Here is a 22848-nt window from a genome sequence, read left to right as displayed (position 1 = left end):
GAGGAGATGGCGGCATCCTCCGGGGTACAGACCACTGGTGGACCTGTTGACAATGGAGGAAAGGCATGTAATCATCACCTACAGGTTTGATCGTGCCACAATCCTGGAATTGTGTGCCCAGTTGGAGCCGGACCTGATGTCAGCTATCCGCCATCCTACAGGAATCCCCCCTCAAGTGCAGGTGCTGTCAGTACTCCATTTCCTTGCAAGTGGGTCATTTCAAACAACAGTGGCCATAGCATCAGGGATGTCCCAGCCTATGTTTTCCAACGTATTGTCTAGAGTGTTGTCTCCCCTGCTGAAACACATGCGGAGCTACACCGTTTTCCCTCAGGTGGAGGATTTGCCTACAGTGAAATGTGATTTCTATGCCCTGGCACATATCCCCAACATCATAGGTGCCATTGATGTGACACATGTGGCCTTGGTCCCCCCCGCAGGAGTGAACAGGTGTACAGAAACCGGAAGAGTTACCATTCGATGAATGTGCAGATGGTGTGTTTGGCCGACCAGTACATCTCCCATGTTAATGCCAAATTCCCTGTCTCAGTGCATGACACTTACATCCTGCGGAATAGCAGCATTCCTTATGTGATGGGGCAACTCCAGAGGAACCGTGTGTGGCGATTAGGTGAGCAACTGGAACAAAATCGCTGGGAATATTTGTCTGGGTCTGGGGATATCTCTACAGGTTAGTGTGTGTCTAACAGTTTGCAGGTGACTCTGGCTACCCCAACCTGTCATGGCTACTGACCCCAGTGAGGAATCCCAGGACAAGGGCAGAGGAACGCTACAATGAGGCACATGGGCGAACTAGGAGGGTTATAGAGAGGACCTTTGGCCTCCTGAAGGCCAGGTTCCGCTGCCTCCATATGACAGGTGGTTCCCTATTCTACTCACCAAAGAAGGTGTGCCAGATCATCGTGGCCTGCTGTATGCTTCACAACTTAGCTTTGGGATGACAGGTGCCTTTTCTGCAGGAGGATGGTCCAAATGGAGGTGTTGTGGCAGCTGTGGAGCCTGTGGACAGCGAAGACGAGGAAGCAGAAGAAGATGACGTCGACAAGAGGGACTCTGTGATCCTGCAATATTTCCAGGGAGACACAGGTAAGAATACAAACCTGCCTACTACATGTACTTTACCACTACTACCTCTCTACTGTCTGTCCTTTTCACCCAGTGTATGGTCACTGAGTTGTCACTTTCCCTTACGATTTCAGTGATGTGGGTCCCACTGTGTGACATCTGCTTTGTTTCCTCATGGACTATAGTTGTGTGACATAGGTATGTTGACATTACTATTGAAAGAGCATTTTTTCACTGTAATTGCTAATAAAACATTCCGAAATCACAGACTCCAGATTGTTTTGTGCTTTAAGGGTGTTTATTTAAGTGCTAAATATTGGAGGGTGTTGTAAAATGGTGAGGGGTGATGGTGAAGGAATGTCCATGGCAGAGTCCAGTCTATTGGTCTCACAGGTGCATTGTCCAAAGGGGCTTAAGAAGTGGAGCTGGGGCAGTTGATGGATGGACAGGGTTACAAAGTGGGACATGGGGATGACATTCAGGGTGGTCTCATTTCTTGGTGGGGGTCTTGGCATCGTTCTCTGTTTTTGTCCTGGATCTCAGGGACGGTTTGCGGGGTGGTTCTTCCTCTGCAGGGGGTGGGGTGCTGGTGTGGTGGTCCTGTGGCAGTGCCTCCTGTCCACTAGCACCGGCGGGGGTGGTGGGCAGTTCATCGTCCTGGCTAGTGTCAGGGGCCCCTTGTTGTGCCACAGTGTTCCTCCTGGTGTTGAGGACTTCCCTCAGCACCCCTACGATGGTGCCCAGGGTGGAATTGATGTATCTGAGTTCCTCCCTGAAGCCCAAATACTGTTCCTCCTGCAGCCGCTAGGTCTCCTGGAACTTGGCCAGTATCGTTGCCATTGTCTCCTGGGAGTGATGGTAGGCTCCCAGGATGTTGGAGAGGGCCTCGTGGAGAGTCGGTTCCCTGGGCCTGTCCTCCCCCTGTCGCACAGCAGCCCTCCCAGTTCCCTTGTTTCCCTGGGCCTCTGTCCCCTGGACCGTGTGCCCACTGCCACTGCCCCCAGGTCCCTGTTGCTGTTGGGGTGGTGGGTTAGCCTGGGTTCCCTGTAGTGGTGGACACACTGCTGCTTGACGTGTCCTTGGACAGAGGTATGGGCCCGCTGGGTGGGTGCTGTGCTGGTGTTTCCAGGGGGGGAAGGTCTCTGGTGGCCTGTGCCAGCGTGAGGGGAACCGACTGTTCTGAGGTCCCAGATGTGCTGGGCTGGGCATCTAGATCCAGTTGGACAGAGCTGCTGTCATCACTGTGGGCCTCTTCTGTTGGTGGTGTGGACATGTCTGGACCCTCCTGTGCAGTGACGTTGGGTAGGGGTCCTGCATGGGTATAAAAGCATGATTATAGCATCTGTGTGCTCCATGGTGTGCAATGGGTGGGTGCCTGTGTACCCCAGTGCTTGCATTCCTGTGTGGGAGCTTGTGTGATGATGGTTTAGGGGTGTGTATGGGTATGTGCAGTGGCCATGCTTTGGTGATGGGTGTCCATGCTTTGTTGTTGCATGCAGGGCTTGGTGTTGGGATGTGTGGTTTGTGATATTGGGGCATTTGTGAGGAGTTGGAGTGATGGGGGTGAGGGCGAAGGTGGGGGTATGTGATGGCATGCAGGTAGGGTGGGGGATATAGTAGTGAAGTATTGCCTTACCAGAGTCCATTCCTCCATCTACTCCAGCAAGGCCCTCAGGATGCAGAATAGCCAAGACTTGCTCCTCTCATGTTGTTAGTTGTGGGGGAGAAGGTGGGGGTCCGCCGCCAGACCTCTGAACCGCCAGGTGGTGTCTTGATACGACGGAACGCACCTTCCCCCGTAGGTCGTTCCACCTCTTCCTGATGTCATCCCTTGTTCATGGGTGCTGTCCCACTGTGTTGACCCTGTCCACTATTCTGTGCCATAGTTCCATCTTCCTAGAAATGGAGGTGTGCTGCACCTGTGATCCGAATAGCTGTGGCTCTACCCGGACGATTTCCTCCACCATGACCCTGAGCTCCTCCTTAGAGAACCTGGGGTGTCTTTGCGGTGCCATGGGGTGGTGTGGGTGATGTGTGGGGTGGTGTGTGTTGTGATGTGTGGGGTGATATTTAGTGGTGTGTTGTGTGAGGTGCGTGGAAGTAATGTGGCTGATGGTATTGTGCCTGTGGATGCTTGGTTGTAGTTTGTAGTGTCTCTCTCTGGCCTTCTTTCAGAAATTTTGGGCGTAGGGGTTTGTGGGTGTGTGTTTTATATTGTATTGGGTGTGTGGGAGTGGTGTATGTATGTGTATCAGGTGTGTGTATTTCGAATTGTCCAATGTGGCTGTGTTTTGTAGATGTGTGTGTATTTTGAGCGCAGCGGTGTGTACCGCCAATGGAATACCGCGGTTGGAAGACCACCGCGTGGATTCGTGGGTCGTGATAGTGTGGGCGTATTTCTGTTGGTGTGACGGTGTCAGTTTTGTTTTCGCCAGTTTATCACTGACCTTTGGTGTGGTGGACTTGTGTGGGTGTGTAAATTTTGCCTTTGCTTTGCTGCACTATTGTCGCTATTGACGCTAGTACAGGAAAGCGCCGCTACAGTGTCAAGAATTGTCACGATGTTGTGCTAACGACCGCCAGGGTGCGCCGCATTCTAAATATGGCACAACCATGGTGTTGTTAGGTGGGGCAAGGGTGAAGCAAGAAGAGTGGCACATCAGGACTGATGCACCACTTTCTTGTAAATATCCACCTCAGCATGCACACATGTGCGTGCAATTTGGTGACACAGTACACATTTTAAAGCACAAAACAATATTGCAGGTTTTTAATATGTGTTGTTTATTTGTTGTAATGTTTAGCTTTCAGGTACAATGCATAAAACAACGTAACCCCTCAAAATGGGGGATTATGTCATATATATATAAGTAAACCATTGTATTTAAGTTACTTACAGAGGGCACCATTTCTGCCCCTTGGGTTGTCCCCCATAGTAGATTAGATGTTTTTGACTATGGTCCTGATGAATTGCCATTGACCCTCTAGGACACATTTTGGCTACATACTGAACACTGGGACAGTCCACATCCCAGATGTTAGACTTTTTTTTTACCTTAACAAGGACATCCACCCGGAATAACATTGATTTGGGTGTTAATTTTATTTATTGGCACCACCCTGATCTGCACTCACAGCACAAAAGAATGATTGTTTTCAGACTGAACACCATCAGACAAACAGACAGGAAAAGATCTCTGTAGAAGAGCCCCCTGGCGGCTGTGTTGATTATTGGAGCTCCCCTCGGACAAAGAGGATAAACCTGTGACCAGGAGTAGTCTGGGGATCCATAGACCCCACAATGTTGATGACCTGATACTGAAGCATACAGCTTTGGTGGGTGAGGTACTGTGCATCCTATAAAGGCTACTCCTGTGAAACTGAAGGGACCTTTTTACCATAGTTTGGCTAATCTGGCTTCTTTACAGAACAGCCCTCCCTCTTTGCTAAGCACAGTATTGACTGGGAAGACATGTGCTGGACCGAAATTCTCTCTTATTTCCCTCCAAGATATTTTGTTCTTTTTATTGCATGGGCACTTGCCAGTTTAGGAGGTTGCACGGATCAGTGATGATGCTTCTTTACAGGTAAATATGGCTCTATCTGTTGGGCATCACATGATCGATGCCTATCCTTACGATGGCAATTCAACTCTCCTGCTGACTGAGTGCAATGGCCCTGCGTTGCTGGCTGGATTGGGGCTTGATTGAGGCTGTCACTTTTTTGCTCAGCAGTTTCTCTCATCTGAGGTGAGTTCTGATGGTAGTTGCATGTTTATGAGAAGGAATCACTGCTTTATGAGTGGGGTAGATTGCCATGTGATTCATTCTGTAATATAGGATTGGGCACTGTTGCTTAATTTGTCAGTTTCTTCCTTCTCCCTGCCTTGCTTAGTACAACTCTTTGCTGTGGTTCAGATCTTTTCATTGCTGTAGAAGGATCCTACACCAGATGCAAGTCGTGTAGTTAAATAAAGAAACATTTGTGATTCCATCTAACAAGAGCCCCACATACAATGCAGGGCTTCTACTGATAACTGTTTTGGAATGGTAAAGAGTACAGTTTAAGAATGAGCAATACAGCATGTACGATGTCCATGTGATCTCCAAAATGGGGCTATAATTAGGCATACACTTAGTACATTTCTTACAACTTTTGTAAATTTAAGGTTAGATTATGGACCACTGGTATTCAGCTTGGAGTTTCCAAAGAGATCTCTATGGTGTAAACATCACATTATCTAACAAGCTGTAATGGGATCAGAGCAGTGAATCTGTGCCCTGTTCATTGACAGGTTTGTACTAGTGCTGTACCTGTCACAGGGTCTATACATCCTGCTGGCAGAGGCATAATGTGGCGAAAAGATTTACAAAGTGGTGAAATGCTTCCATTGCACCACCTTCTAAATTGGGCACAGCGTTTTTGCCAATCTACCTCCGTATACCACAAACAATGATGCTAATGTGACACTGGGTGGCGCTAGGCCCTTCCTAAATTTGGGCATTAGTTTTTCCTGAATGTGTCCTCGTTTTTCTTGTTAGGGTCGAGCCTGCATCGCATGCGCTTGCTCATGCGTTTCGCTTGTGAGACGATTTAGGAGTTAAAAAAGGGCTTGGAGCCCCGTCCATGTCACATCAGTGTCTTTCATTGGTTCGTGGGCTTGCCTGTTAAAATCTGCTTGCTTTCATTAGTGGAAGGCACGCATACGTCATGCCTTTTCTGGTGGTTAGCCCTTCTAGAGTGCAGTGACCAAGTACTGAAAACATGTGAGGCTCGCTGTTTCCCATCAGGTTTATGGACTACTTTTTATCTTTTTTTCGCAGCGCGATCTCTCTTGGCAGGAGTCGAGCACTTTACATAACATTGACCCTGTTACATAGTTATTTACACTTTTGACGGTTACGTAGATAATTGCACTTTTGCTGATAGGTTTCACTACAAGTGAACTGTAAGCAACTTGATTGTGCGTTTTTTTTCCATTTAATGCGGCAAGAAAAATACGGTTAGGAGTTAGCAACTGCTAATAACTCTCACTCAGAGGAATGCAAGACCCTGTTGCATTGCAAATGCTTGTTTCAGAGAGCCCTGAGAACCCACCTGGAGTATAGTGTGGCACGTCTCACAGTGCCCTCCCATTTCTGTAGAAATTAATTTTCATCAGCTTCGTTTTTGTCGTTTTTTTTTTTTTTTTTACAAAATTGTGATTATCAAACTTTCAGGGAAAAATTATACCCTTTTCCATGCAATCTAGTTGACAGAAATCATTTTTCAAAATTGTGACTTCAAATGGCTAATATATACAAAACAATTTCAAACCATTTCACTGGCATGTTTTTTAAATGTCAATCTCTCAAAAACTACTGAAAGGATTTACAGGAGCATAGTTTCCCAGAAAATGTCCAGTTTCAAAGTGTGAATAGGTTCAGTTGTTGTAACTGAGAGCAAAATGTATAATGGGATCTAAAATGGGAAAGCTCATTTTTAGACTCCCTATCACCTTAACCTTTTTAATGTGCACAGGTTTGCATGAAGTGTAACAACCTGGACCTCACCTTGCTGCAGTAGGCAAAGGCCAAATTTGGCACACGCTCATCCAAAAAGGCCACATTTATGGGCATATAAAAAAATATTTTTCAGTGGAAAGTGTAGTGTGAATCATAACTACACAGTAGTGACTGTCACTGTGTAATAATGGAAGACAATATGGAATAGAACGTTTTTGTTCTTTATACTCGAGAATTTTGAAATGTGTTTTTAATTCATACTCAGGTGCACTCATATATATGCTCCTTAAATTGTGCAAAGCAAGAAAAAGATGAGAACAGCAGGAGAAAGAAATCAAATTATGTGAGGCCAATAGAATTATAAAGTTATGTTATGCCATGTCATTTATCTTATGTAATGTTCTATTATGCTATGTCAAGCCATGTTATTCTATTTAATGTAATTTGATGCTATGCTATATCATGTCATTTTATCTTATCTTATGCAATGTTATGTTATGCTATGTCATGTCGTGTTATGCTATCTCATGTAGTATTCTGAAATGTTGGTCTTCTAAATCCCAACAACTCACTCAAAGGTTTTTGGGTGCTGTATGTGGAAAGGAAGCAGTAGAGCTTAGTAACTGACTCCAGACCCCCAAGATGGTAGATTGTTTGAAGATACTTTACATCTCACAGCAGACACACATATTTTCCCGCAGAGGTTGCAGCACTTCTCAGTCTTCGGACAGTCTGTGTCGCTTTGGCACTCTGGGGGAGGCAGGGGCAGATTGCACGCAGCTAGTATTTTGGGGCAGGTCCCCGGATGTGGTGCATCTGTAAAACACCAACAGGATTGAACTAAAAACACAGCCATCCTGAGCTAACAGCACAACTGCCACAGGCTGTTCACAGATCATCACACTGAATTATCCTTATAGATGGTTTAACTCCTTTGGAAATGAGGGGAAAAAACTTCCAATATCTTCAGAGAAACTGCACACAGCTGAAACTATCATCTCATATAGAACCCATTTCCTCCCTCTCATATCATCCTTCTTCTCCCTCTTCTACTCTCCTATTTGTCTTCCCCCGCACTATTTTCTCTGTGACTCCTCAGTCTATGGCTCTTCACTAGCACTCCTCATTTTACTTCTGTCCTACGTACACTCATCTCCATTCTGCTGATAGCTCTACTGATCTCCACTCTACCCTATTCTTTCTATTGCTGTTCACTCTAATGTGCCTTAGGCCATATGTACGAACACATTTTCCCATTGACACAGAATGGGAAAAACCCTTTGCTACATCTGTCCCTTAATCTCTTATTTCTTGTCACTCTTTTTTCTATCACTCCTCACCCCCGCACTTCACCGTACCACTCCTGACTCCACTGGACCTCTCTGTACCACTCTTTTCTAGCGCTCCTCGCTGTCCACAATTTTTTCTGCAGCTCTTTTCTCCATCTCTCCTTCTTTCACCATGTTTCCTAGCATCAATCTTCTCTGTACAGTTCATCAGCCCACTGTTATTCTCTCTACTGTTCTTTTCTCTTCCGTTCTTTCTTCTACTCCTTGCTCTCTTATTCTTCTCTCAACTGCTCCTCTTTCACATGCTTCACTCTACGTCTCTTTTCTATACCACTCCTGACTCCACTGCTCTTCTCAATACCACTCCTGATTCCACTTCTCATATTTATACCACTCTTGACTCTACTGCTCCTCTCTTTACCACTCCTGACTCCACTGCTCTGCTCTATACTACTCCTGACTTTACTGCTCTTCTCTATCACACTACTGACTCTACTGCCCTTCTCTATACTACTCCTGACTCTATTGCTCTGCTCCACACAACTCCTGACTCTACTGCTTTTCTCTATAACACTCCTGCCTCCCATACTGTTCTCTACTTTTCTTTTCTATACCACTAGCACCAACGCAGGCACCCTTGCACCATGATGCAAGGGTGTCTGCTTTGTTGGCAGGGCTGTTTTATGTAGGAAGAGGCACCTGCACAGAAACAATCCATGGAGGTTTTTTTCCAGAATGCAGCACACGCAGTAGGAGAAAAAACATGGAGAAATAAATGTATTTCTCCTCGAACCTCCTCCCTTGAGGAGGTGATGATTTTGATGCCTTCTCAAGTTTACACATCTTTGTAAAACTCAGAATGTGCCAAAACCCATGGATTTCGCATGGGAAAACCCACCACAATGCCCATGGAGCTCTCCCCTATTGTGGTGTAAGGAAACACAGTGACTTGTGCTGCATTGCATTACACCTTATCTATGAGGCTATGAAAAGCTGTGCATGGCTTCGTAGATATGGGTCTGCACTCTGCAGTGCCAGAGCACCACAAAGGTGACTCACTGTTGGCGCATGGAGCTTGTAAATATGCCCCTATATTTATAATATGTCATAACAGAACTTTATGTACAGGGTCTAGGCCAATTGGGATTGGGGGGTATCCAGACACTCTCAAAATAGGGTCAGAGTTTACATTTCAAAAATTGAGTTGATAATCTACCTAAACGAGAGCTGTGATGTAAGCTAGTGATAATATTATCCCAAAATATGAATTTTAATTGTGTTTTGGAAGACAATGTTAGGAAGGAAGCGTCAGTTCAGAAAGTCCAAAGCCACAGTTTGGTGAGCCAAGATTCAATATACCTGAACCAGGGAAAAGTGGTGTTCTCATCTAGTTCCAAAGGTTCTCTCATACCCTTCTGACATGGCGCAAGCTCCTGTACTGTCCAAATCCTCACCCAGAAGAGAAGAGGCCTTAACACTGCTACATGCTCTTCTCTCCTGAGTGCAACATCATAGAACATGGGGATAAGGGGAGTGCTTTTGGGACACGTATTCTCACTCTTGGTCAGCCTTTTCACATTTGAATGTCCCCCAAATGTTGGCACCATATAGGGCCACTACTTGTGCTTTTAAGTTATAGAGGTCAATAGCGGGAAGACTGGTCTGGGCAATGTTGCCTGATGATTTTTGAAGATTGCCATAGCTCTATGCAGAAGTACTGCCCTTTGTTTTGAATGTGCGAAGTACAGGATAATTTACTATCAAGCATAATAGCCAGACACTAAAGTTTTGGTACACGTTCAAGCATCTTCTGCTACAGAAATAAATCCCCTCTGAAAGACTTGTGGGGTCTGATCCCCCTATATTTGGTCTTAGTAGCATTAATCTCCAGTCCCTTGTTTTCACAATATGTGTTAAAATTATCCAATAATTGCTGCAATCTTTCAATCCTCCCTAACCTGCAGGGCCCCATTATTCCAATACAAGAAGTTGCACAGCACTCCGTTTCTCAATCCTCACCCACTGCCTTTCTGTTATTCCAGCACAGGGCCAGGATTAAGCTCTGTCTATACCCCTAATCCTGATCTGAAGTGCCCCAATAATGCTGTATCAGGGTTCACATACACCTAATGAACCTCCTGCTGTTCTGCGGTGCCTCCTGCTGTTCCACACTCTGACTTCTGTTTGAGGATATAGTGGAGCAAATTACATCTATTCTTAGATGCCATCTTTATTTGGGTGGGTCTGTTTCACTTAGCTCACTCCTATCTTCCCTTAACTCCCTTTACTCTCAATATTTTCTTTCTTCCTCACTTTTCTCTTTCCAGCTCTTAAAATCCTCATATTAACAGTTTTGCTCTTTCTTTCAACTGTTTATTTCTACTCCTCTCTTTTTTTTTATTTCCCTCTTCCTCTTGCTACTTCCTCATTCAAAGTTATAAAAACTTTTATATTTCTTTCCTTGTTTCATTCCTCTCTTTTTCTCTTCCCTTCATTCTTTCTTTGTCTTTTTTATTTGCTCTTTCCTTTGACTCAGTAAACGTCCTTTCACTTTTTTTTTAGATCTTTCTACCTTCCTCTGCTGTTTTTCTTATCTTTATCTGTCAATTCATGTTTTACTATAAATCCCTCTTTTTCCTATCTGTATGTGGAAGCCACAAGTTACTAGTCGGGACCCTAAGTGTTAAAGTTGTTTTCCAATTCTGTGTCTGTGAGAAATGTGTTCGTACATACATGCCCTGGTTCTTTTATTGCGTGTTTCTCTCACCATCTCTCTTTTTTCTCTGATGTTAATTTTTTTTTCACACTTCTTTCATTATTTTTTTCCTCTTTATCTTTCATTCAGTAGCTTGCTTCCTTTTTTCCTTTGTATCATGTTTGCTCTATTCTCTTAGTTTTGTTTTCATTTTCTGTTTCTTTATTTCCCTTACTTCTTTTATTTCTTTGTGACCCCTTTCTCTTTCTTCCTTTTCTTTGTTGTATTCATTTTGCTTCGCTTTTTCTGCTCCATTCGCTTTCTCTCCCGAGGTCTAGTTATCAAAAGAGCAACAGGTGCAGTGGCACCGGAACCTATGGGCTTCACTCAACTCTAATTACTGCTCTATTTTCCTACTGAAATTGCAGTCAACCATTTTCCCTTCTTACTCCAGAGCCCATGACAATGTAACTACGCCACTTGTCCTCTCCATATTTACTCCTGACTCCCTCTTTCCTTTCACCATCCAATCCATCCCAAAATATATTTTTCTTATGGTGCATGAGCATTACACTCTCATGCCAAAAGTTTATTTCTGTTAAAGGTTTATATGATAAATGTATATTTTTCTAAGATAGAGGAATAAGGTAAATGGAGGTGCTTTAGTTAAATCCTGGACCACTGGAATGACATGGCAGGAAAAGATGAAATTATGTGGCAGGGTTGACCAATCTGTGTAGCAAGAAAAGTCCAGTTATGAATGTACAATGCCAGTCGCTCTAACTCAAAAAAATGTGAGATCCATTGCATTGAAAATGCTTGTTATACATGTAAGGCACCCCTAAGGTAGGCCCTAGGTAGCCCCATGGGCAGGGTACAGTGCATGTTAAAGGTAGGACATTTACTAGTGTGTTTTTATCTCCTAACAGTGAAATACTGCCAAATTAGTTTTTCAATGTTGCAAGGCCTATCTCTCTCATAGGTTAACATTGGGGCTGCTTTTAAATAACTTTTAAGTGCAGTTTCCCTTTGGAGGCAGATCGAGATGTCTAGTGTGGGGTCTCTGAACTCACAATTTAAAAATACATCTTTTGGAAAAGTTGTTTTTTAGATTGGCAGTTTGAAAATGCCACTTTTAGAAAGTGGGCATTTTCTTGCTTGAATCATTCTGTGACTCTGCCTGCTTGTGTATTCCCTCACTGGGTCAGACTGACAGTAGGCTGTTTATGAATCTACACTAGACAGTCACAGAAAGAGAGCTAGGGTGTAGCCTGCATATCCTGATGGGCCATCTGGGCTAGGGTAGAAGGAGGAGTGGTCACTTACACCTGAAAGGGCTGTGCCTGCCTTCACACAATGCAGTCTCCAATCCCCTGGGGTGAGTCTGGGCAAGGCAGAATCTTGTGAACAACAGAGACATTCCTTTTAAGTTTGCCTCCTTCAAAGGCAGAAAGGGGTATAAGTATTGGACCCAAAACCCCATATTTTTAGATTGCTTCTGGATACAAGAGGAACCTCTCCAAAGGAGACAAGGTCAAGAGCTAGAGGAGGAGTATTGCCCATTTGCCTGTGACTGTGCTTTGCTGCGTTGGTCTGCAGTTGCTGCTTCTGCCTAAAAGAGGACAAAGGCTGGACTTAGTGGTATATTCCTGCTACTGAAGTGTCTCCAAGGGCTTGGACTGAGTTTGCCTCTTGTTTTGAAGTCTCAGGGCCATCAAAGATTTCCTCTGCCAGCACCTGTACTCTCTGCTGAAACTCTTACACTGCCAAGTGGTGCCATCCCCAGTCCCTGGTCCCTTGAAAGGTGAAGCTGGTGGAACCCACGTGGAAATCAACGCACAGGAGCCGTGCGGGGAAAATATCGACACACCACCTGCAACCCGACTTTAAAAATGATGCGCCACCTGCATCGCTGCTGAAAATGGATGTACCACCTGCATTGTGGTTGAGAAATCGATGCATCACCTGCATTGCAGCTGAAGAAATGACACAATATCCATTTGCGGCTGCTGAAAATGGCGCAAACCCCACGCAGCACAGTTTTTCATCACCGTGCAGCTGGATTTTGCACGCATCATCGCTAGGCGTCAAAATCAACGTGAATCTGCACGGATCGGAGGTACTGCATCCAGAAATTGACACACCGCTCTCTTGTGGGAGAGAAAACCGGAGCATTGCCTACCCGACCATAGAAGAAACGATGCACGGCCTCATTTGAGAATATGGAATTGACATATTTCTAACTTTTCTGCCGCACGTTCGCCCGTGCAGCTTTATTTTTGACGCAAACCAGGTACTTTATCTAACAACAATGTATCCATTGTTTTTTATGGACTAAAATTCTACATTTTAATAATTCATAACTTCACTTGTGTATGTTGGATTTTTGTAATTTTGGTCTTGTTTGATTTAGATAAATATTGGCTATTTTTCTGAACTGGTGTGGTGTCTATTTTGGTAGTGTTTTCACTGTATTACTGTGTGTTTTGGTACAAATACTTTACACTTTGCCTTTGAGATAAGCCTGAATGCGTGTGCCATGCTACCAAGGGGGTGAGCAACGGTTACCTTAAGTGTGTACCTCCAATGCCCTGACTAGTGTGAGGGTCCCTGATTAGACAGAGTGCAAACTGACTGCCAACCAGAGACCCCATTTCTAACAATTCCCCTCCCAAGAACTCTGCCACACTCTATCAGACTATTTGCACAGCAAGATAGCCAACATCTAGCCCCAACTCACCAATATTAACTTCAACAACCTCAACCCAACCACTCACACCAACCAAGTAATCACCACATGAAACCAGATCACCACGTACAACACTGTAGCCATCATGTCCACCATCCACTCTGGAGCACACACCAATCCCAGTCCCCATCACTTATTCAACCTAGGAACTAAGGAATTCTGTACAAAACTCACCAACATCCTCAATGCCGCCATTGCAATGGTAGATCAGATATCTCCTTGACCACAGAGCAGCCCTGACCCTTCTCATCTTATCAACGGCATTCAATACTGTATTCCACAGCACCCTCCTCAATAGACCGAACAGCATTGGTGTGCAGGAAAACGCCCTCAAATTGGTTGCCTCATTCTTCACAGGATGACTGCAGAGAATCCACCTAACACCCTTCCCCTCCAAACCTAAGAGCATCATCTGCAGCGTACCCCAAGCATCAACACCTACATGGCTCCCCTCACTAACATGTCAGATCCCAAAAATTCAACATCATATCCTATTCAGGCAACAGACAACTCATCCTCTTACTCAGCAAAGACCACCACCAGAAGTAATTTCTGCAATGCCATAACCAGTTTCGCCAAATGGATGAGAACTAGCTTACATAGCTCTGATATGCATTTTCCTATGCACCTTGAACTTTCAAAGATAGCACTTTAATATACCAAACTATTGCATTTTAGACTTAAATAATTTATTTTACTTGTCTCAGGGAGTTACATACTAGATTTGCTGGCACGTTCTCAGGTATCATTATGTTATACACTGACACAGTGACGCAACGCACTGCTATGTGGATCAGCCTCAGTTTCCATGAAAAAGCAAACCACCCTGCTGCAACCCATGTTTGAGTTTGTGGATGTGGGTAAGTATTCAGCAAAGATTACAAATTGGCAAATAAGTGAATCAGAGCACTCAAAGTGCCACATGGGTATTTCCCTCTACATTATATCTCAGTAATATTTGTATTGATCCTCCTAATAGCTACAGAGGATTCTTTCATCCATGTATACCCAGGGGACCTGAACAACCTGGGGAATGCATGAACATCTGATATATTTTCATTACTACTCGTATCATGATTTTGTTCCATTAGCGAGTCCCATCTGTCACTGTGTGAAGTGGCCCGTACTGTGCCAGCTATGACACTTAGGCCCCCTTGCGGATGGCGGTTGGACCTAGGCCAATTCAGTGGTTCGAGTGCCATATTTTAACTCTGGCAGTCGTGCCATGATGGGACCACCAGCACTTCCAGGATCAGAGATCTCGGAGGTCTGGTAGTTGCGGCGGTCATAATCTGCCAGGGAAAGCCCTGCCAGCACAATTATGACCTTGTTCTCTGCCAGCCATTTAATGGCGGTAGCTCAGCCATAAAAAGGCAGGCAGAGAATGGGTGCAGGGAGGAAATGGCACCATTATGTAGGTCAAAATATTGGTTGCAAGGTCACAGTTTTCCACACTAACATGCAGGGAGGCACCTCAGGCGTCATGGATTTCTTCTGACAGTGTGGAGAACTGGTGTATGCACAGTTACCACACAACTGGGGTGGGATCTGATGCACAGTAACTTTGCATGCTCCAGTTTTGTTGATCCCTGGAATAAACATATCTGCTTTACATAAACACCCCATGAGCCTTCAAATGACTTTGCTACATCTCAACAGAAGAACAAGAACTGCAGAATATTATGGTACAATTACCTGTAACGAAGTTGCCCAAGAATAGAGGCTGTTCAACGATGCTGAACTTTTCTTTGGGAGCATCCTGCCATTTGTCCAAGCTAAAGCAACAGCTCGTTGAATCCAAATCACAAGGTGGTAGCTCCTCAAACTAATCAACACCACCAATGATGGCTTCAGCCATAGAAGAGGAAATGTGTACCCTAAGAATGATGATGCTGCAACACCGTTACGTACTGGACCTTATGACAGTCATGCACGGTGGAGTGCAGCAAGATAAGATCTGCATGCTGCACATTCATCCCAGCAAATGATAGAGAAAATCGAACTTCATCAGAAGCAATACAGACACTGCATAATTTTGATACTAAAATGATAGAGGAAGGAGGTGCACCAGATAGTGGTTCAGTGGTTGGTTTGCACCACTACCATCATGGATGTCGGGACTGTTGGGGACTTTGTTACCAATTACTGTGATCTTGTTACTGATAGATTGTAAGTAATTTTAGCATGCATTTGGAGAATAACCGCTAAGGTGGCAGGGGCTTTTTTAGTTAGAATTCCAACACAGGTAGTAGATTAGTAGGACAACATGTATTACCTGATGCCAAGGGCAGGTCTGAATGAAGTAGATGAAATATCAAATAGAGAGGGGAATGTTGTATGGTATATAAACAAGTAACATGATGTCAAAAATACGAAACACAAAAATATCACACAACATCAGGACCAAGCCAAAACCACATAGCTGTTTAAAGTTAAGAAAAGGTTTAGGCCCAACTCCCACACTTACCGGAATGAGGTGAAAAGTTCTCTTAAGAATGGAGTCAAATAGGAAACTTGAAAGGGTTTTTATTTAAAGGCCAACTAATGCCTAACTGATCTAAAAGCATTTACAACATCAGCACACAACTCACCCGGCACACACTCCATGCCTTCAAACAGATTGTGGCCTGATTAGACAATAAGTCCATAATTGAAGAAGCTTAGAACACATTGGTGCTTGATTAAACAATGGATGCAGGTAAGAAACTAAAGGGCATATTTATAGTCCCCTGGTGCCACCTTGCACCACACTAGCACCATTATTTTTTACATTAATGAGGCCCAACAGGGCTGAAATCCCTGCGTCATATTTACTGAGTAGCACAATGCATGCATTGTGCCACTCTGTAACCCTTTGTGCTACATTATACCTGCGCCAGGCAGACTGTATGCAAAGTGGGCGTTCCCCTGTTAGGGGGGGCTGGAAAATTGGTGCAAGGTGCTCAGAGCAGGCATTAAAAGGGGGCTTCCATTATTTAGAATGGGCCCCCATGTACTCTGCAAGAGTAGCGCCAACATTTTGGAGCTGCTCCTGCAGAGTACATGAATAGCGTCAAGAAAAATGACACTATAGCCCCCTACCCTGCGCCATGGTGCACCGTATTATAAATACGACGCACACATGGTGGCGGTAGGGGGGTACTAAGGGGCGGAGGGAAAGTGGCGCTGCACTCGGTGCAGCACCACTTTCCTTAAATCTGCCCCTAAGGGCCATATTTATGGATGGTTAGCGTCACCTTAGCACTTATTTTGGCACTAAAATGGTGCTAACCTAACTCTATATTTTTATTTCGATTCTATGCCCATCAAGAGTAAAAATTTTGGAGTTAGCACTAAGTTTAGGATGCGTAAACCCATCTTTCGTCACTGAGATGCAAGGTAGGCGTTCCCATTCTAAACATGATGCTAGCCCCCCCCCTAGAGCCATATTTACCTCCCGGCGCAGAAACTACATGCGGGTGGGAAGAGGAACTATATAATGGCACTAAGCCCGCTAGGCAGGAGTCATTTTTTGGCTGCTTGTGCATCAGTAACTGTCGCTCGGCTGACTAGCAGCAAAAGTTTTCCTGCTAACCAGCCTAACATCATTTCTGACCCACTAGCGCCATTCCCCCTAAAGCCACCCCGACTAGCGTCTTTTTTTTTTTGCTAGCCATTCCTTAGTGCCACTGTGCGTCATTCCATAAATATGACACACGGATGGCTTGAAAGAATGGTGTTAGCCAGCGTTGAGAAAAATGACACACAACTGCATTAGCGCAGTTGTGCGCTATTCTTCATTTATATGGGCCTACATTCTGAGCACACAGAGCCCTCAGGCACACAGTGCTGCCAGCACACAATCTAAGGAGTGCACATCTACTATGAAACACCCAGGCGTTCTTAGACAAAAAACATGCCCTGTCAAAAAGCATTGTTAAATGGTTAATGACATGTCTAATGGTTTAGTTCAGGAATTCAGGGTTATACAGTTACATGTCTTTAAGTGTTTTCTGCCTTGAATTTGTAACTTACAAATTACTTATTATTTACTATGTGGAATAAAGCCTTGCATTGAATTGTATAAAAAGGTCTGCCTGCGGGAACAGGCATTTGAGATAAACTGCTTAGGTAGCTTGAGGGTGCTGAGGTGCAGTCTGTAGTGATCTTCTCCCTGTCACAACAGTTAGTACATACTGTCTTTGAATTGCCAAGAAGAGTCTGCATTTCTATTTGAGTTGGGAGCGTTTTGCCCACCTCGTAACGCATTCATGTGTTATTTAGTGCATATGATTCAGACAGCTGCTTATGCTGCTTTATATTATCTTTCTGATCTTGTAAATATGACCTCAGTAACTTGATTTGTGTGTTTCCCTTTTTCTTATTATTAATAATGAACTTTGCAAAGCTATTTTGATTGATACGGTTGAGACATTATTGTATGCTATTGTGATATAGGATTGGGCATTGTATCTTCAGATGACAGTTTATTCCTTCTTTCCACTTTGTGTACTTTCAGTGCTTTGCTCCAGTTCAAATCTTTTCACAGCTAGTAGAAAGATCCCACACCAGATGCAAGACTACCACATAAATTAAGAAACAATTTTGATTCCATCTAACAAGAGCCCCACATATGAAGCAGGGCTTGTACTGATAACTATTTTGGAATGGTAACGAGTACATTTGAATAATGAGCAATACTCCATATGGAATGTCTATGAGCTTCCCAAAACTTGCAATGAGGCTATAATTAGGCATACACTTGGTAAATTTGTAGATTTAAAGTTAGATTACGGACCGCTGGGATTCAGCTTGCAGTTTCCAAGGAGAGCTCTATGGTGTGCACATCAACACATCACATTATCTAACAAGCTGTAATAGGATCAGAGCAGTGAATCTGTGCCCTGTTCATAGACAGGCTTGCATTAGTACTGTGCCTGTCACAGGGTCTCTACACCCAAAGCCACAGCAATGCTGGCAGCACTTCTGGACCCCAACACAGTCAGTATCATGGTGGCATGTTCTGGGCAGAGGACTCATCATGCAGGTAAAGTTCACTGTAGGGCACACACCAGATTTCTCTATCAATAAAGCAACATTTGCAGAAATATGACATGACTTTATGATGCAAAATAATCACCAGGGGAAAAAATATCACCAACTGTGAATTTCGCACGAGAACTGCATGATGCCCTCACCCATGGCTTTTCAGTAGGAAGAGCATCCTTAGAAAAGAAGGACTCATCAGTGTGAAGCCCTGGTTGAAATTATAAAGATAGTAACTAAAGATAAGTGTCCATCACATCAGCCACCATTCATCACAGTCTCAGTTAGACACACCCCTGTTGTATGGAAGATAGTATAATAAAGTATTGTATGAATAGAATGCCTTATCTTTCAACAGTGTTTTGTGTTATCACGTTTGTTGACGATGTAATGAATATAGGTGACTCAACATTACATTTGCCACATGGGGCCTGATTTAGATCTTGGCACTATTACTGCCAAATCGCCGCAGCAGCAGACAGTTTTTGTGTGACAATGGTTGTGAGAGTGTATGCGTTGGTATAACAGTGGGAGTGAGAGTGTCTGTCTAGGTGTGAGAGTGGGTGTGAGAATGCCTATCTGGGTGTGAGAGTGTCTGTGTTGGTGTGACAGTGGGTGTGAGAGTGTCTGTCCAGGTGCGCCAGTGGGTGTGAGAGTGTAAAAATCTGGCTTGGTGTGTGTTGGGTACCTAAGGTATTTACACTTATACCAGGTCCAGGTATCCCCTATTAGTGAAACGTAGGTAGTGTCTAGAAGCCAGGTTTGCTAGAGGTAGCTGTGGGTGATCAGTCCAGGCTTATCTAGGAGACATGCAAAGCTCATGCATTACCACTGTAGTCACACATCACTTATACACATGAAAGAATACACTCAGTGTTACAAAAATAAAGGTACTTTATTATGGTAATACAACACCAAAATCACTATAGAGGCAATACTCCCTTGGGGTGAAGTAATACACAAGTTATATACACTAGTTATCAGAAATAGGCCTAAGAATATTTAGAAAACAGTCAAAATAGTATAAAACATAATAGAGAATAGGGGACCTAAGGGGAGCACAAACCATACTCTAAAAAGATGGAATGCAAGAGTGTCACCCCCACCCAGGTAAATGGAGTGTGTAGAGGGTTGATAGGGGTACCAGGAACTCACAAAGGTAAGTACCACAACACCCCCCAGCAACCAGGAGAGCAGAAGTAAATTACTAGAATTTCCCCAGAACACCAACTTAGAAGAAAAGAAGAGACTTGCAAAACCCAGAGATGACTGCAAGAAACCAACAGTGGATTCCTGAGGAGGAAGACCTGTGGAAGAGGGGACTGAGCCCAGAAGACACAGCAGAGTCCAGTGGGGGCAGGAGCCCCTACCCACCAAGTTGAAGTTAGCAGGAGTTGGTCGACGGTGAGGAAGAAAAGTCAGCACTGCAGCCCTGGAGTTGGAGTTAGAGTTGAGTTCTTGGAGGATGCAGGTGATATTCCAGGCCGGAAGGAAGATTGCAGTCAGGTTTGCTTGTCTGGATTCCACCAACAAGCCTTGGCACAGGCAAGACTCGCGGTTGGTGGAAAGTGGAGCTGCCGGGGACCAGCAAGGTCCAGGAGGACTCAACCTGGGAGGTGGAGTCAGAGGGGGCCTCAGCATCGCAGGGAGCCCAGAGAAGCACAGGCAACATGCACAGACGTCCCACAGGATGGGAACACAGAAGGTGCAAATGGAGCCCATGCAGCACTACAAAAAGAAGTCCCACGATGCAGGAGAGCCACTCAGGTTGCTGTGCATCACAGGAAGGAGTGCTAGTAGCTAGAGCTACAGGAAGACTGAAGACCCCTTGGAAGAAGTCTCAACAAGCCTTGGCAGCTGCAAAGGATGCAGTGAACAGGGGTACTGTCCTTCGTGGGAAGGCAAGGGCTTACCTCTACCCAAGTTGGTCAGCTGGTAGAGAGGACTGTCTGACCCACTTCTGACCACTTCCTTTGTTGCAGGATCCACGCAGCTCAGCAGGAGAGGGGATTCAAGCAGCCAGTTGTTGTTGCTGTTGCTGCCTGCAGATGCAGGGGAGTGACTCCTTCACTTCAAGGGAGAGTCCTTCTTCTTTCCTGTGCAGACTGAAGACGGGCTGTCCGCAGAGGATGCACAACCGGGGAAATGTTGCAAAAGCTGGAAGGGGCCAGAGAAACAATGTTGCAGGCAAAGTCTTTGTCTTTGTTGCAGATTGTCGGGTCCTAGAGAGTCCAGGAGCAGTTTCTTTGGTCAGAGGTAGAAGTAAGTGATGCAGAGGGATCTTGCTGGAATCTTGCAAGTCGAATCTGAGGAATCACCCAAAAGAGAGACCTGAAAGGGGGATTGGTCACCTAGCTGGGGGACCACCTATCAGGAGGGGGCTCTGATGTCACCTGCCTGGCCTGGCCACTCAGATGCTCCCAGAGTTCCCTGTCAACCTTGGATTCAAGATGGCAAAACCCAGGGACCCTCTGGAGGAGCTCTGGGTACCACCCCTGGGGTGCTGATGGATAGGGGAGTAGTCACTCCCCTTTCCATTGTCCTGTTTTGTGCCTGAGCAGGGACTGGAGGTCCCTGAACTGGTGTAGGCTGGTTTATTCATCCAAAAGTGGCCCTCGAAAGCATACCACTGGCTTGGTGAAGCTACCCCTCCCAAGCCATTTAGCACCTATTTCCTAAGGGATAGGGTGTAGCACCCCTGTCCCAAAGGAAATCCTTTGCTCTGCCTTCCTGGCCTTGGTCAGCAACAGGAGGGCAGAAACCTGTCTGAGGGGTGGCAGCAGCTCAGGCTGCCTGGAAAACCTCAGAAGGATGTGGAAGCAATGCTGGGGGTCCTCTAAGAAACCCCCAGAGTGCCTGGAATCATGCAACCAATACTTACAAAAATATTGGGGGATGATTCCAACATGTTTGATACAAAACATGCCTAGATCCAGAGTTACCATTATGTAGCTGGACATAGGTAGTGACCTATGTCCAGTACACACGTAAAATGGCGTTCCTGCATTCACAAAGTCCAGGAAAGTTTTCTGAAGTTTGTGAGGGCACCTCTGCTAGTGCAGGGGTGCCCTCACACACAGGTACATGCATCCTGTTCCCTGGGCTGAGAGGGCCTACCATAGGGGTGACTTATAGTGACCTGGTGCATTGATCTATAGTGAAAATGGGTGCATGCACCCTGTTCACGCAGACTGCAATGGCAGGCCTGCAGAACCCTTTGCATGGGCTCTCTATAGGTGACAGAATAATTGCTGCAGCCTATAGGGATCCCCTGCAACTCCAATGCCCTGAGTACCTAGGTACCATAAACTAGGATGGATGGAAGGCCAGTATGCCAGGGCCTGTAAATTAAATGCTACTAGTGGGCATGTAGCACTGGTTGTGCCACCCACATTAGTAGCCCTGTAAACATGGCTCAGACCTGCACTGCAGCGACTTTGCAGTTTTCAACTGCCAATTCGATTTGGCAAGTGTACCCACTTGCCAAGCCTAAACCATCCCTATTTATATATGCAAGGCACCCCTAAGGTAGGCTCTAGGTAGCCCCATGGGCAGGGTGCAGTGTATGTTAAAGGTGGGAATGTACTTATGTGTTTTACATGTCCTGACAGTGAAATACTGCCAAATTTGTTTTTCACTGTTGCAAGGCCTATCTCTCTCATAGGTTAACATAGGGGCTAGCTTTAAATGTTATTAAAGCTCAAATTCCCTTTAGGAGCAGATAGAAATGTGGAGTTTGGGGTCTCTGAACTCACAATTTAAAAATACATATTTTAGTAAAGTTGGTTTTTAGATTGTGTGTTTGAAAATGCCACTTTTAGAAAGTAGGCATTTTCTTGTTTAAACCGTTCTGTGACTCTGCTTGTTTGTGGATTCCCTGTCTGGGTCAGTTTGACAGTTGAACTGTTGGCACTTCTCTCTAGACAGTGAAACAAAGGGAGCTGGGGTGTAGCCTGCATATCCTGATGGGCCATCTGTGCTCAGGGGAGGAGTGGTCACTTACACCTGAAAGGCTGTGCCTGCCCTCACACAATGGAGTCTCCAACCCCCTAGTGTGTGTCTGGGGCCTAGCCTGGGCAAGGCAGGAGCTTTCAAACAAGAGAGACTTTTCTTTGAAGTTTACCTACTTCAAAGGCAGAAAGGAGTATAAGTAGTTGACCCAAAACCCCTGAAAATTAGATTACTTCAAGGATTCAAGAGGAACCTCTGCCTGGAGAAAAGCTGAGGAAAAGTACTGCCCTGGCCTGTGACTATGCTGTGTTGGGATATCCTGCAGTTGCTGCTTCTGCCTGTGCAAGGGGACGGAGACTGGACCTTGTGGTATATTCCTGCTTGAGAAGTAACTCTAATGGCTTGGATTAGAGATTGCCTCCTGTTTTGAAACCTCAGGGACAGCAAAGGCTTCACCAGCCAGACCTGAGTCTACTTGCTGTGGACTCTAGCTTGCAAGAGGGTGCCATTCCAGTTCCTGGACCCCTGGAAGTGATTTCCTGGACAGAA

At 45.1% G+C, this 22848-nt stretch overlaps 1 protein-coding gene across 1 annotated transcript in view; it reads right to left on the bottom strand.

The window, feature by feature from the left end:
- Positions 1 to 22848, bottom strand: part of LOC138295328 (uncharacterized) — a 298639-nt gene that overhangs the window by 157013 nt on the left and 118778 nt on the right. The window contains exon 8 of the mRNA XM_069233552.1: positions 7260 to 7406. Within this exon, the coding sequence (XP_069089653.1) occupies positions 7260 to 7406 (147 nt within the window). The remainder of the gene's footprint in view (positions 1 to 7259; positions 7407 to 22848) is intronic.

Source organism: Pleurodeles waltl, chromosome 5, assembly GCF_031143425.1.
Source record: "Pleurodeles waltl isolate 20211129_DDA chromosome 5, aPleWal1.hap1.20221129, whole genome shotgun sequence".
Taxonomy (NCBI): Eukaryota; Metazoa; Chordata; class Amphibia; order Caudata; family Salamandridae; genus Pleurodeles; species Pleurodeles waltl.
Note: the sequence above shows the minus strand (reverse complement) of the source record. Positions and strands in the feature narration are given on the sequence as shown.